Below are 16305 nucleotides of genomic sequence, written 5' to 3'. Positions count from 1 at the left end.
GAAAAATGAAAAACAAGATGACTCGGATAAAGTGCCAAGTAGCAATAATACAGGGATTGAGATGGAGCAGGATTTTCAGGCTGATGCATTGAGCCTCAGTGAAGACTCTGGAGAAGATGATGATATTGATAATGAGGATGGGGAACTTGAGTCTGAAATGGGACCCACTGGACCAGACAGTGAAGCTGTGGGTGAGAAAGTTTGTGATAAGAATGAAAATGAAACTCCCAATGATACACGAGAGAAGTATGAATCTGGACCTTCGGTTAAGGATAGAGATGGAGGCAACAGAGAGTTAAGAGCCAAGGATGACTCTACAGCTAATGAACCTGCAGATGGTAATTCTGATGAAGGTGATGCTCAGGATGATGAAACTGTAATACCAGATGATGTAGGTGATGGAGAGAAAGAAGATGAAGTGACAATGGACAAAGAAGCAGCATATTCAGATCCTACTGGATTGAAGCCTGATGAGTTGGATCAAACCTCTGACATGGATTTGGATTTAAATGAATCTGCAGATCTCATGGAAGATGCAGAACCTGATGAGCAAGATAATGTAGCTGAGAATGGAAAGGAAGAGAGGCAGGAAGAAGAGACTTGCTCCCCTGACGAAGTTATGGAAGAGGCACATACTGAAGTTGATGTGAATTCTGAAATGGATGATCAAGGTCAACAGAATGGAGACATGCAGTCCACAGAACCGAAAGAGGATATATCTAAACCTTCGGAGTTGATTAATGAGGAAGTCTCTGCTGCTGAATTAGCATTACAGTCCAAATTTGATTGGCAGACATCTGGTTCTGAAAATGTTGCAGCAGAGTCAAATTTGTCTAATAGCCATCATGACTCTGACTCTACTCTGTTTGGAGGTGTGCCTTCAAGTATATCTGAGATGGATTTTAAGATGTCTGACTCGTCTAATGGTGGGGGATTTGGTGAAAATAAACCTAAATCTCATGATAATCCCCAGAGTGAGCGTTCTATTCAGGAAAAGCATACTAATCCTCATCGGAGTATAGGTGATGCACTTGAATATCAGAAAGAAAGAATTAATGTATCTGGTGACGTTGAGGGAGATAACAGTGAGAAACAGGATGAGATGGAAGATGACAATGCTGATGAGTATGGCTATGTTTCTGAATTTGAAAAGGGAACAGCTCAGGCTTTGGGGCCTGCAACACTGGAGCAGGTAGATAGAAACTTTGACGGTGACCAGCCTGATAAAGAATGTCATGCTGGAGAAGATTCAAAGTTACAGTTTGAAAAGGAAAATTCAGAAACGATTTCTGTAAGTAATCCATCAGTAGCCAAAAACGAAAAAAGGGACCAAGCGAATCCGTCAGTCATGGAAACATTGCGGGATGATGGATCAACGCATCCTCTTGCTAGTATAAATATTGATCTTGAGAATCGTTTGGAAGATTTGGTTTCTTTCAGAAGTTCATTCATTAGCGAGAGCACAGATCTAAGCCAGCTTTCTCTGGACGACAAAGACTTGGGTAAAGGCCGAGAACCTTGTGATGTACCTGATCATGTGAAAGATAATGCTACTGCTCTCTGGAGTAGATTCGAACTTAGCACAACAAAATTGTCTATTGAGTTGGCTGAGCAACTGCGCCTTGTAATGGAGCCCACTCTGGCTAGCAAGCTCCAAGGGGATTATAGAACTGGAAAAAGAATAAATATGAAAAAGGTAGAAGAATTATTCTTATTCGAAGAAACTTTAACCTTATTTATTCACAATATAACTGTTCTTAACTTACCATCTTAAAAAAATCCAGGTAATTCCTTATATAGCAAGTGATTATAGTAAGGACAGAATATGGCTGAGGCGGACTAGACCCAACAAACGTGATTACCAAGTTGTTATAGCTGTTGATGATTCACATAGTATGTCAGAGAATGGCTGTGGTGATGTTGCTATTGAAGCTTTGGTTACTGTATGTCGTGCTGTTTCTCAATTGGAAATGGGCAGCTTGGCTGTTGCTAGTTTTGGAACAAAAGGAAACATAAAGTTGTTGCACGACTTTGACAGACCCTTCAGTGGAGAGGCTGGTGTTAAGGTTAGCAAGATAACAACTTGACTTATAATTTGATTCTTTTATTATAATCATTGTGCATGTGTGGAATATGCTTTTGAGAGGATCTAAGTCTAATCTAGGTCTAACTTTTTGTTTGGATGAGGAGCAGATGATATCCAATTTGACATTCGAGCAAGAGAATACTATTGCTGATGAGCCAGTTGTTGACCTATTGAAATACCTGACTAACAAACTGGATACTGCTGTTGTAAAAGCACGACTTCCATCTGGACGTAACCCACTGCAGCAACTGGTTTTGATAATTGCAGATGGTCGGTTTCATGAAAAGGTAGATAAAAAAATTGTTTTTATACTTTTTTACTTTTGTCCTATTTATCTGTATTCTTAACTAGTGACCTCCTTGTTCACTCATCATCAACTCTAATATTTTCAGGAGAATTTAAAACGGTGTGTTAGAGATGTATCAACTGGTAATCGAATGGTTGCTTTCTTGCTTCTTGATAATTCTCAGGAGTCAATTATGGATCTGAAGGTATTTGATCTATTATTATGCTTAAATGTTCTTGAATTGAGAGTATTGTAGGCAACTTTTCTTCTCACTTTTCATGACTTTCTGAACTGCAGGAAGCTTCTTTTGAGGGAGGGAAGATGAAATTTTCCAAGTACATGGATTCCTTTCCCTTTCCCTACTACATTGTTCTGAGGAACATTGAGGCACTGCCTAGGACTCTTGCAAACCTATTGAGACAGGTTAGTTTGAGTTTCTTTTTCCTTTCGTTGAGGCAGAAATATAAATAAATGAAGATTCTGGTTAACAAAATGAGCTATATTTATTTATTTATTTATTGCTTATTTCAGTGGATGGAGCTTATGCAGCATTCAACTAGCTGAGGACTTTTATAGTGCGAATTCCATTTTGGCGGAGAGCGTGTGCTCCCAATTTTGTATGTAGTTTACAAAATTGTACATACAGTTCATTGTTCAGATGCATTTTTGACTCTGCATTCGTCATTTGTACCCATTCTTTCTTTGTATATAGATAGTATAGTTTTTCAATTTAAAGCTCATAAATTTTCAAATTTAGATAAGTTCTTATAAATTGCCAAGTTGTAAATAAAAATTCTTATAAATCTTTCTATCTCCTCACTGCGAAAACTATTTAAAACTTATAGTCGATTTAAAAATGAGCGAAACATTGATTTGATAAAAGTGGCATATGGTAGAAATATAGTTTATAAAACAATTTATTAGTCCTAAAAATATAATTTTCAAACCATTTGAATTTGAAATGGCGTGTTATATTGTTCTTAAATTTTGAAAACTTGATTTTGCTGTCTTAAGTTTTTAATTTAAGATAAAGTGTGTTCTGCAATTTAACGAATTTTAAATGTACGGAAAGTCTATTTTGGTAAATATTTCTGTATTTAATTTTTCATGTATTTTATTACTAACAAATTTTGTAAGAATGTTCCAAATCTTAAATGAATTTAAATCTTACATTTAAAGCTTAACGATAAGTTAGCTTCTAATAACTCACTTCCTACTATTGCCATAATATAACAAAAATGAAGTTTTAGTTTCACATGAAGATTAACCCCAAACATATTAACGAGTATTCATAAACCATTTAAATTTAATGCAAATTGTTATTCTTTACGTTTAAGGTTAAGTCATTTACTCATAAATACAAACTGCGAGACACTTGAATAGACAAAGCTACAAAACCACCTATGCCGGCTGTTATATGAATATTCTCATAATGATATATGTGAACCATGTGATTCCAAAATCTGATTTTTCGAATTGGGATTCTTCTAAGCATATGAATATACATAAAAATCACCACCAGTTGCAGGCTATCACTTTCATTTTTTTTTTTATATAAAAACACATAAAATAGTTTCCTTGGAATAGATTCTATATACTTGTTATTACTTTCCATCAATTAACTTTAACTCTAAGCTCTATGCAAAACCTTAAAGAGTAGCACTTATGCGCATTCCTTAAATATGATAATGTTAGGACTCATCCATCTTTTCTCCACCACATCATAAATTTAGACTGTCTAAAAATGAAAATAGATTTTTTTTTTCTAACTCGCATCATGAACCTATTTAATTCAATACATTTTTGGAGATACCAAAGTTTATCATATTTTATGAAATCTTTTCTGCCAATGTTTTTGAAATGTTTTTGAAACTCCATAAAAGCTACAAAAAATAAAAATATAAGAAGCTATTTTTTTACGAATTTTTAGAGTTTATATCCACAATCAGTTGGGTTTTTTTTTTCTTGTAGATTATCATCTAATGGGATTTCTTCTTTGAAACAAAATTTAATGTAATTAATTAATCTGATCAATTTATTATTACTAGGCTGGTGTGACATGCAACACATAAGTAGTTGATTTCCTTGAAGCCAGAGGTAGAAAAGATCTCAGTTATGAAGAACAACATCGAGAGTGAGTCCGGGGAAACGATGAAAGGGTGGAGAAAAGCTTTGAGAAGTGTAAGCAATTGGTTGGCACACAAAGACAAGGATGAATGGTTGAAAGACATGAGAGGGATACTGAGTTTGGTGGCTGCACTAATCGCAAGTCTCACATTTCAAAGTGCCATTAATCCACCTGGTGGTGTTGTTCCTGCAAAAGAGAGTGGAGAAGTTCAATGCCGAAACAGTTCATGTTCTGGACAAGCTGTTCTAGCTCTGGTTTATCCAAACGGCTACACCAGCTTCCTTTACTGCAATACCGTTTGCTTCGTTTCATCTTTAGCCGTTTGTCTCTTACTTGTGAGTGGTCTTTCTCTCAATAATCGCTTTTTCACCTGGCTCTTATCCATTGGCATGTGCATCAGCCTCAGCAGCCTCACCCTCACATACCTTTTTGGTGCACAAATGGTTGTTCCTGACCTTGTTTGGGGTCCAACTACCACCATGTTTGGAAGAGTTATTATAGTTTGGATGATACTCTTGGGACTCATCGCCTTCTTCCTTTCCCTGCGCCTACTTGTTTGGATACTCACTAAATGCATTTGCAGACACAGTGAAGTACGAGTGAATCCAACAATCTAGTTGTCCTTTATCCATTGCATGTCAAAATTCTTCGTAACTGCTAGTCATAGATTATCAGACATGACTTTGTTTTAGGTTGTTGTGTAATGTTAGTCATAGATTATCAGACATGTCTTTCACTGCACATGTCATGCATGGTGGTAGGTTTTATTTTCCAACTCTCTGTGTTAGTGTGCTATATCTAAGTTCTGTTTTGAACTTTGGATTTGTGTTGGGAGTGTTCATATTTGTTCTTAAAGGACGAAGTAACAAATATATTGTTGCTTGTTGCTTTCTTGGTCACATTGAATCTCAAAACTTCTGTATACTCCTTCCATGCTGATTGATCTTTATGATTTTCGTTGTTCTTTCTGTAATTTTCATTAAACTAGTACAAAGACAGGTAGAACAACAATTGATTATTCACATTTTTATTATGTAAAAAAATAGTTACTGCAATGTTTACCACAATAACATAATAGTTGTAACAACATTTTCACAATAAGGTTGATAAAACTGTATAAAATGAAATAAAGGAAGCTTAGTAATTATCATGATTGAAAGCGACTATTTCTAGACATATATACATTCAATGGCTATTTAAAATTGTCATACAATGTTAATATATATATTGTATAGAATTTAACACCTATTATATAAAATTAACGGGTTTAATATATGTAACCGAGTGAAAGAGAAAAAGTCCATCAATCACAAACAGTGAAGGTGCCATTGCCAAAGTGGTCATATTGTACACACTATTTTAAAACCAAAGAAATTGTATTCTGAGGAAAGGTATCAAACACGACACTGTAAAGGTTGTTTTTAATTCTTGCCGGCTTAGCCAATTCAATCATGAACTCCAATCAAAACCCTTTTTTAATAGTCATCAAATTCAATGTTCCTTCTACCAAAAATTATTCATGAAAAACCCAAAGATGACAACAATAATACTTTAGAAGTTGGAATTTGAACAATGAATGAGTTTAACCTGTTCAATTCTAGAAAATAACTCTGTTATTGTCAACTATTAAATTAATATAATGTCCGGTTAATTGCAAACCCTATATTCGCATTTCCATTACATCATTCCATTAAATTACTTATTTATCTGGTTGACATGCACACTATTTTCCTCCACCTCTTTAATTTAATACCTTCTGCAATTTTACATATTGTCTTAAAATAATGCAACTGTCCATAGAACCAAACACAGAATTCTCCACGCACAGGAAATTGCGCAGAAAGTATATTTTTCTGAACCAACATATGACCAAGCTTTGCTCCAAGTATATTAATGGAAGTGCGAAGGAAAAAAAAAATGCATGATCGTTTTTACTCTCATCTGATAAAATATCTCAAGATAAAATAGTTGAAGAATGGATGGAATAGTACTACCAACGAGCATGGAGAGTCGAAAAGGAAGGCATAATTGGATGGAAGAGAGAAGAGGGTCTCTAATGGTGGTGGCCACTGTTCTTGCAACAATGAGTTTCCAAATTGCCATAAACCCCCAGGGGGTGTTTGGCAATCTAACTCAGGTGCAGACCAAGGTTGTGAACCTGGTGTAATATGTCACGCAGGTACTTCAGTTTTGGCCTTTGGCGACAGCAAGCAAAGGCCAAAATTTGAGATATTCATGCTGTTATGTACCATCTCTTTCTCAGCATCTCTCAGCACAATCATATTACTCATCTGTGTAGTTTCCCTTCGTAACAACCTTATCATGTGGTTCCTCACCATTCTCATGTTCATCTCATTAGTTTGCACAGCAGGAGCCTACGCAATTTGCATTTGGATGATACTGTATCCTCTTGGTGATGCAGTTCAAGTCGTCACCAAATTATATGCAATGTTTTGGGTAGGGTTTACTGTTTTGGTGTGTGTGGGTTTCTTCTGTCGCCTTGCGTTTTGGTTTCTGAAGAAGTTTTTCCGCTTCTTGTGTTGCTGCTAGAATATCCTATACTGCAGCATCTGGTTTTTGTTTACATAGGGAAATTTGTCTTCGATATTACAACAAATGGACAAATTTTTTAAAAATTATCAAAAATAGGTAAATCGTGCGGTACTCTATACGTTCTCTAAAAGAGAAATTGTGTATTCATTCTACGTGTTTTTTTGCATCGGATGATCAAAACAGTCAAATTAAGAAATTGTGTAACTCCCACACAATTTCAGTTTTTAAAAACGTGTAACACCTGCATTATTTCTTAATTTGATTGTTTAACCGTCCGATTAAAAAAAATATAAGAAGAGGGCACAATTTCTCTTTTAAAGATCATACATAACTACACGATTTGTCTATTTTCATAAATCTTTAAAAATTTGTCCATTTTCATAATATCCAAGACAAATTTGTCTACCTGTGGACAAAAATCACAGAATCCACGTTCCAAACATTCACAAAACCAAGTACAATACACCAATATTTTATCGGAAATATATACTTATTAAAAAGAAGCTGGTCCGACCAAGTATTAAGCTTTGGAATTATCATCGCGTTTTCAGAGATATTATCCAATTTAGAGCATAAAACTTTATCATAGTTTTATCCTTAAACATCTTAGAAGATGGAAGGAAAAAAAGTATTTAAATTGCATTTGATCTCGACTTTTAAACAATATGAAATTTATTGGATGTATCAGAACAAAAATAATGTACAAACAAAACAATATATCGTCTTCCATTGCATGTCAAAATACTTCTTCACTCCTAGAATGTTTTAGGTTGTTGTGTAATGTTAATCATAAATTATCAGACATGTCTTTCGCTAGTTGGTTTTATTTTTCAACTCTCTCTGGCAGTGTGCCCGATTTGCTGTATCTAAGTTTTGTAGTTTGGCTTTGGATTTGTGGTTGGAGTGTCATATAGGTTCATATTTGTTCTCAAAGGGCGAAGTAACAAATCCAATGTTTCTCGTTGCAATCTTAAGCATATAGAATCTCAAACCTTCTGTAAACTAACCCTTCCCTGTGTTGGATTGATCTTAATGACTTTAATTGTTCTTTCTCTAATTTTTCATGACACTAGTACAAAGACAGGTAGAACGACAATGGATTATTGCATTTCTATTATGTAACTGCAACATTTACCACAATAAAATAATAGTTGTGCCAACATTTTCATAACTAAAAATGATTTCGAAAAGTCATATAATCGTTATATATTTAATATGGGTGTGTGTATGTATAAGCATAGATTAATAATCAGAATAGTGAAAAAAGGAAGCTCAGTAATTATTATTATTGAAAACGACTATTTCTAAATATATACATTCAATAGCTATTTAAAATTGTCATATAAAATGTTAATGTATACTGTTTAGGGTTTAACATAAATATGTGAGAAAGTGACAAATTCAGAGGAAAAAAGGTGATTAAATATTTTACTTTATTTGGAATGCTAAATGTTGACTTGACACTATTTTGTTCTTACAGGAACGACTTGATCTCTTCGTTATTATTGTTTTCCTGAATAATAATTCAATATTGGAAAATCATTACGATGGACCTGATTTTTATATTACTATTAAATTTTTAGAAGAAAAAAAACACTACAAAAATTTAATATTAAAGAAACACGATGTGACTCTCAGTCTAAAAACTTATAATTTTTTTATTTATATAATATTCATTATTTTTATGTAATGTAAATCTTTAACTTTCCTTAGTCTAATCTAAATCTTTTAAATTTCCTTAAATTTCCAGTAGTTTTTCAACACTGTATTATGAGTTAACATTGTTTGATCCCATTTAATCAAATGGTCATTAATTATCAGTCAACCACTTTCTTTATTGTTGAAAATAATTCAAATATGAGTGAAAGTCTCACATTAAATAGAATTAACAAAGTTAAATGTATAAAACTAATGTCATATAACTATATATAAGAAATACAATCTCTCCATGACCATAACTATAATCATATATGAAAATTATATATAATCCAACACAACATTTATAAAGTTAACAGATTTAAAATATCTAACCGGGTGAAGGAGATAAAGTCCATCACAAACATTGAAGGTGACATTGAAATGTCTTGCCCAAATGATCATAGTGTTGAGAATAGTCTAATAGTGTTGAGAATAGTCTAAGTGTGAGTCAAAAATATAAAATATAAAATATAAAATATTATATATGAAAAATATATATAACCCATATGTGAAAAATATAAAATATAAACCCATAAGTGGTATCAGAACCGATGGTTCGGAGTGATTGACTGTATAACCATAACCAAAGGGGACCGCATAACCATAACCAAAAAGGGGTCACTCATACACCTGAAGGGAAAGGAAAATATACCATATGAAAAAGAAAAAAACAAGGACTTACCCTTGAGAGGAGATGTTGGGAATAGTCCAAGTGTGAGTCAAAGTCCCACATTGGATAAAAAAGACAAAATTAAACATTATATAAAAATAAAGACCCATAACAACATTGCCTTAAGATTTTAGGGTTAAAATAGTGTTTAAGGACTTATATATGTAAGACTAATGTTATATAACCATATGGAATCACAATTTCTCAATAATGATGACCATAACCATAAATCATGTGAAAAGAATATATATAACCTATCACATAGTGTACACACTACTATGTTAAAACCTAAGAAATGATACTAAATATGACAGTCAAAGAAGACGTGCTTAGGTAGTTCTGACTTATTCTGAGGAAAAGTATTAAACACGACAGTGCAAAGGTTGTTTTCATGCTTGGCGGCTTAGCCAATTCAATCATGAACTCCTATTAAAACCCTTTCTTATTGTCAACAACTATTAAATTAATACACTGTCCAGTTAAATTACTTATTTATCCGGTTTACATGCTCATTATTTTCCTCCACCACTTGAATTTAATACCTTCTGCAATTTTAAATAAAAACGCAACTCTCCAATCACCAAACCCAGAATTCTCCACACAGGAAATTTCGCAGAAATTATATTTTCTCAACCTATGGCTTTGCTCCAAGTATATATGGAAAAAAAATGCATCCTCCCTTTTCATTCCCGTCTGATAAAATATTTGAAGAATGGATGGAGTGTCACTACCAACGAGCATGGTGAGTCGAAAAGGAAGGCCTAATTGGATGGAAGAGAGAAGAGGGTCTCTAATGGTGGTGGCCACTGTTCTTGCAACAATGAGTTTCCAAATCGCCATAAACCCTCCGGGGGGTGTTTGGCAATCTACCTCGTATGCAGAACAAGGTTGTGAACCTGGTACGACATGTCACGCAGGTACTTCAGTTTTGGCCTTTGGCGACAGCAACCAAAGGACAAAATTTGAGATATTCATGCTGTTGTGTACCATCTCTTTCTCAGCATCTCTCAGCACAATCATATTACTCATCTGTGTAGTTTCCCTTCGCAACAACCTTATCATGTGGTTCCTCACCATTCTCATGTTCATCTCACTAGTTTGCACAGCAGGAGCCTATGCAATTTGCATTTGGATGATATTGTTTCCTCTTGGTGATGCAGTTCAAGTCGTCACCAAATATTATGCATGGTTTTGGGTAGGGTTTACTGTTTTGGTGTGTGTGGGTTTCTTCTGTCGCCTTGTGTTTTGGTTTCTGAAGAAGTTTTTCCGCTTCTTGTGTTGCCGCTAGAAGACTGTAGTTTGTAGAATCCAAATCTCTAACATTGAAAAAACCTGCTACAGGAACTGTTTGAGCTTGGTTTAAATGTATATGGTGACACTATTTTGTATCTTAAGTTTCAGGTCAGGGAATGATGGAGTGTTGAGAATATTAAGTAATATTTATAAAATAGAAGTGGTATTTTATTAGTGTTAGAAAGTGTTGAATGAGAAATTGGATATTTATGTATCATTATCCATTTTTTAGTTTAGATTCCTTACTATATATTGTTTATCTATTAAACCTTCAAAATATTCTTACATTAATACATTAAAAAAAATTAAATTATCAAAATTGATGTATTTTCAAAACACAACAGAAATATAATACTAAAAATTTAACCGAAAGTGAACATTTAAAATGTTCATGCTACTGTGATTTTGTTGAAAAGAAATTGTAGAACAAATAAATAACAGAAAAATTAAGAAAGTGGATAAGTTATTTCAGGAAAGAACCATTTCAATTTGATATACATGTTTTATATTCTTTTTATTAACGTCGTGTTTAGAAAATATATTCTGTATTTTTTATTACAATTGTATTTATTAAATACAACTCAATAAATAAAAATTGTGTTTATTAAATTTAATGAAAATATTATATAAAACGAAGTTATATAATAAATACGATATTTACGCTATATTATAAAAAATAAAAAAAAAGTTAAAATTATGTTCTTAATGGACAACTTACAATTAATTTTATAATTATTTTACAATTTATTCATTCTAATAGGATGGTAAATTTCTTTTTGTTCACAGCCTATATTAATTTTATACTGTATGGTAGAGTGAAACTTTGTTGAAAATTATTTATCGTGTGTGGAAGAAAACGAGTAAGTGATGAAAAGATTTATGACTGAGAGATGCAGATAATGAATTTATTCATAAGTGTATAAATATGCGTGCAAGAAAAAAATTAATAATTAATAAAAAAATTTACAATTAAGACTGTGTAAACAGAGTTTGTGTTAGTAGATTTATTGGGAAAAAAAAAGAAAAAGGAAAATTATTGTGATAAAAACGTTAGTTTCAAACTTTTTTATCCTCCACTTTCTTTTGACCCTATAATCTTATCTGGTTTCAAAATGCTATATATATTTTGTGCTTTCGAATATTTGTACCTTGTTGGAATTAATGGTGCAAAACCTTCCAATTGGTTTCATGAAAAAGACTAGCTATTATTGGTGGAGAATGAATTTGATTCACCTCTTCTGTACAAATCACGTAGCTTATTGAATACAAAATAATACCCTTATTTCATATCTTTGTGTTGGTTCCCAAGGAGCACATATTCTTCCACCACCAAAGTCCACTAATGCTGCCTTTTATTTTGAGTGGCTCCTAAGATGGCTACGCATTACCATGCAAAGAAACTTCTCCACAAACTTACTACAAATTTTCCCAATATTTTTTCATTTACACTATTACAAAAAAGGTAAGAAATTGCAGGAGACTTACACTTAAATTTATGTTTGTTTAATTTATAATGCTACGTATGTTGCAGCAATAACATCTGTAAATCTTTTATCTTTTTATTTTCTTAAATCATCCACTAAATATAAAATTATATAAATATAAAACATCTAATGGATCTAAAATTAACCAAATATCTAGTATAAACAAACAATCATAAATTTTACATTCAAGATAAATAAGGAAGACATTCATGCATAACAATAAATGAGTTTCTAATAAATAGACATGCAACCCAACATTATAATAAGAAGATGAAAAACTAACCTCAATGTTGAAAAATATTCAGAGGAAAAGATATTTCTTAATGCCACACACCAGAATGCTAAAAATATAACTTTTGATCACTAACGGAAGCCTTAACTCACAAAATGGTTGTCACCGTCAAGAAAGAGCTTCCCATTACAAAAAAAAAAATATATATATATATATATATAGGAGATGCTATAAGTATTTTTTAAAACACCTTTACGTCTAACCTATAGGTCAAATGTAAATATATTCAAACATAAATTTATGTCTGTTGTAAATTTGAAGTGTAAACTTATGTCTGATCTATGATCTATAAGTGTGAGACGTGGATCAGACGTTAATATTAATCATTTTAATTATAAAAATATCACTCTCCACTTGTTACCTACATATTAAACATAAATTCAATGTGGTAAGTTATTTTTGTGTTAGTTTGTGCTCAAAATTCTCTAAATATTTTGGTTAGAATATAAAATTTATTGACGAGGAATTCTTTTGCTATGAGTCAAGAATTCACTAATAATTGTCTATTACATCACTCTTGTGTCAAGAAATGACATCATAAGACAAACTTGGCAGTGGATTTCACCACAATTTAGAAAATTATACTCACTTTTAACAATTTTGCATCTATATATATCTGCCTTTCGCTGCCTCAAAATCACATATCACCATTTACTTTGCTTTGCGAGCTACCATAGCAAAGGTATGTCAGATTTTGTATCCCCAATTAATGAATCCCATATTTTATTTTACTTCTCATCTACTCTACTTTATATGGAAGTAGAACTTTAAAGTGGTAGAATTTAAGTGTCAACTACTCTCCTTTTTAGATAGTCACCTTAATTTTGTTCATATGCATAAACAAGAATCATCCTAAATTTGAACTGTCATGAAAGAAGACTATATTTTTGTGTATATCTGAACTCAAAAACAATCTATCAAGTTGCAACTAGCTACTTTATAATCTTTCAAGTATCATGCATGTATGTTTATAGGACAATGATATTTTGACTATTAAATTTTGACAACTTTCTCTTACAACATGAGATATTATTTTTTAAGTGATTTTGGAATATTGAGAATGAAAAAATGAAAAAAATAGAAAACCACTTAGAATATGCTACCTAAGATTGTAAGAGAAAGTTGTCAAAATTTAGTAGTCAAAACATCATTTTCCATATTTATAACTTTGTTTTTTTATAAGATTTTGGTTGTAGGTGTACTATGATAAACCACATATGCATGCAACTTACAGGTGTAACATGAAGTAGGTGAAGACATGGGAGATCCATCAGTTAGTGTGAACGTTGAAGGTGAGAAGGAGGAGACAAAAGGGTGGAGAAACGGTGTGAAAAAGGTAGGAAATTGGCTGAAGCATAGGGATAAAGATGAATTGATGAAGGACATGAGGGGTAACCTGAGTTTGGTGGCGACGGTAATCGCAACAATTACCTTTCAAAGTGCTCTAAATCCACCAGGTGGCGTTATACCGGCAAAAGAGGGTGGTGGAGGACCGGTGGTTTGTGAAGGTGATGATGATCAGAGACATCCATGTCCTGGAGAATCTGTCTTGGCTTATGCATTTACACAGGATTATACCTACTTCCTTATTTGGAACACAACATGTTTCATATCATCCTCTGCTGTTTGTCTCTTGCTGGTTAGTGGATTCCCTCTAAACCACAGATTTTTCACCTGGCTTTTGTCAATCGGCATGTGCATCACCATCACTAGTCTTGCTCTAACCTACATGTTTGGTGCTACACTCGTTACCCCTGATCCTGTTTGGTATAAATCCTCCTCCATGTTTCAAAATGTTTTTTATATTTGGATAACGCTGCTAGGACTCGTTGCTCTTCTTCTTTGCCTGCGTTTCTTTGTTTGGATTCTCACTAAATGGATTACCAGACCCAAACACTGAGATATCAAACACTTCAGAGACCTAAAACTCCATCAGCTTGGTTATATATGAATAAATAAATGAATTTCCATGTTTCAATAATGCTTGGTTTTATTTTTAAACATCAAAACACCCAAAAACGTTGCAATCTCGAGGTTCATAAAGCAAACAAGACATACAATGTTTTCGGTGTTTTGATGTGTGTGTCAATCTTCTGTCGCCTTGTGTTTTGGTTATGAAGAAGCTCTTGTGCCTTGTTACTTTCTTTCATGGGTTTTCCCGAGAGATTGATGTTACTTTACTGATCGAATTTAAAATGGAATTTGCATGTTAAGATATCCAAAATTGCTGATCATATATAATATTTTATCATAAAAAGATCTCTAAAAAGTAACATTAATTTAAACGCAATTTGCAAGATTCTCTCGCATTCCACGTTCGTATGCCAAAACAAAGTGAATCATAGAAATGAGAAACTAAAGCTTTTGATTTATAGAAATGAGACACTTCTGTCTTCACCAATCATCGTCTTTTATAATCTAAAATCTTGACGCTAAATACAACACCATTTTCATAGCATACTAACCAAAAGCAAATACGTTATATTTTTATCTTTTAGCTTACTATTTAAAAAAAATAATAATAATAATAATAATCTAGCATGACAAAGTGACCCGAATACTGCTATACGCCCAGGTGAAAGACATTCTTAATCTAATCCATTAAATGATTTGTTTTGATAAAAGTATATTTAGATAAGTTTTTCCATAAATAATTTTAAAAGAAAATAAAGTTTTTTTTTTTAATTTATACTTAAACTAATGTTAATTCATAGGAAAAACAATCTCACAGTTAGTATTTATTGAATCAGGTCATAAGTTAATGCTTGTTTAGTTATCATGTCAAATAATGATGTATTAATTAGTGTGTGAGAGGATATCAATTGATGCAAAGACTGCCAACATTTGTTTTCATCTCCCCCTCACTTGCACACCAAAAACATTAATTTTATTCTTTTTCATCACGTCAGATTAAATCTATATAAAATTAATTTTTTAATATAAAATCGGTATGTGTTTGGTTCCCAAAATTAATTAAAAGATAAAAAAATTTACATTAAATGAAAACAACTAATTCTTATTTTTACATGATAAAAAATTGATTCAATTCAAATCAATTTTTCAACACTGAACCAAATATACCCTGAATCATTGACGGATTAGAAGTCTACAATGGAAGGTTACGATTTGTGTAGAAGACGATAATGCTAAATATTCTTTAACAACACATCCAATCTCACCGTACATAGCTTTATTTCATTTTTTTCTAATAAAATTAATTAAAAAAGTTAGAAATTGGAAAAGAAAAAATCATTATAATGTCTGGCGAAGACGTGTTGGTGATGTGTTGGGGAGGAAAAAAGAAAGAATGTGAAGTGTGGAAGGAGAAAAGACAAGAGATGGTAGGGCATAGGTGTTAAAGTGAGAGACTCATAGTATTAGAATGAGACAAATGAAAAATTGAAAAATGTTTCACTGAATTTTATTTTCGAAAGATAGTGTTAGGTGTGGAGTGGTGATTGGTAGTAGTAAAGATTTCAAAGTTAAGAGTTGAGGCTATGTGAATCTATATAAGGTTTTGTTTTGCTACGAGGTTATTGATTATATATTATCTCAACAACCATCAAATTATTGATTACATATCATCTAATAACCATCAATGTCACACGATAATCTAAGTTCACTTTTAATTTAATACATTTAATAATGTTTTGTGTTTATACTGGATGGTGATTATATGACATTAGTCTTACAGATATAAGGTATTTGACAGCACTTTTACACCAAAATCTTAAGACAATGGTGTGATGGGTCTTTATTCTAATATAGTATTTAACTTTGTTTATTTTATCTAATGTGAGACTTTTGACTCACAC

At 32.5% G+C, this 16305-nt stretch overlaps 4 protein-coding genes across 6 annotated transcripts in view; all 4 read left to right on the top strand.

Moving 5' to 3' along the window:
- LOC114166203 (midasin) overlaps positions 1–3128 on the top strand; it is a 50572-nt gene extending 47444 nt beyond the window's left edge. Inside the window, exons 72-77 of the mRNA XM_028050895.1 lie at positions 2–1696; positions 1785–2066; positions 2194–2373; positions 2479–2577; positions 2670–2795; positions 2904–3128. Of these exons, the coding sequence (XP_027906696.1) occupies positions 2–1696; positions 1785–2066; positions 2194–2373; positions 2479–2577; positions 2670–2795; positions 2904–2936 (2415 nt within the window). The 3' untranslated portion in view covers positions 2937–3128. The remainder of the gene's footprint in view (position 1; positions 1697–1784; positions 2067–2193; positions 2374–2478; positions 2578–2669; positions 2796–2903) is intronic.
- A 1298-nt stretch (positions 3129–4426) lies between these two features.
- On the top strand, positions 4427–5382 carry LOC114167405. Its single transcript, XM_028052494.1, has one exon. It carries the CDS (start codon positions 4488–4490, stop codon positions 5115–5117), a length of 630 nt encoding a protein of 209 aa, XP_027908295.1. The 5' UTR covers positions 4427–4487; the 3' UTR covers positions 5118–5382.
- A 4591-nt stretch (positions 5383–9973) lies between these two features.
- LOC114165883 lies at positions 9974–10931 on the top strand. The gene has a single exon (XM_028050501.1). The coding sequence runs from the start codon at positions 10134–10136 to the stop codon at positions 10707–10709; it is 576 nt and encodes a 191-aa protein (XP_027906302.1). The 5' UTR covers positions 9974–10133; the 3' UTR covers positions 10710–10931.
- A 2170-nt stretch (positions 10932–13101) lies between these two features.
- LOC114166497 lies at positions 13102–14707 on the top strand. Of its 3 annotated transcripts, none has more exons than XM_028051237.1 (2): positions 13102–13172; positions 13725–14707. In XM_028051237.1, the coding sequence occupies exon 2, from the start codon at positions 13749–13751 to the stop codon at positions 14388–14390; it is 642 nt and encodes a 213-aa protein (XP_027907038.1). In that variant the 5' UTR covers positions 13102–13172; positions 13725–13748; the 3' UTR covers positions 14391–14707. The 3 variants fall into 3 exon arrangements, with proteins under 3 accessions (XP_027907038.1, XP_027907040.1, XP_027907039.1); XM_028051239.1 differs by having other exon boundaries at positions 13134–13172; positions 13687–14707; XM_028051238.1 differs by having other exon boundaries at positions 13139–13172; positions 13674–14707.
- The last annotated feature ends 1598 nt before the right edge of the window (positions 14708–16305 follow it).

The sequence above is a fragment of the Vigna unguiculata genome, chromosome 10 (genome assembly GCF_004118075.2).
Source record: "Vigna unguiculata cultivar IT97K-499-35 chromosome 10, ASM411807v1, whole genome shotgun sequence".
Lineage (NCBI taxonomy): Eukaryota > Viridiplantae > Streptophyta > Magnoliopsida > Fabales > Fabaceae > Vigna > Vigna unguiculata.
Note: the sequence above shows the minus strand (reverse complement) of the source record. Positions and strands in the feature narration are given on the sequence as shown.

Bases quoted from the DNA above. Each gene is read 5' to 3' on its own strand.
- LOC114167405 (XM_028052494.1), top strand. From the start codon at position 4,488: ATGAAGAACAACATCGAGAGTGAGTCCGGGGAAACGATGAAAGGGTGG.
- LOC114165883 (XM_028050501.1), top strand. From the start codon at position 10,134: ATGGATGGAGTGTCACTACCAACGAGCATGGTGAGTCGAAAAGGAAGG.
- LOC114166497 (XM_028051237.1), top strand. From the start codon at position 13,749: ATGGGAGATCCATCAGTTAGTGTGAACGTTGAAGGTGAGAAGGAGGAG.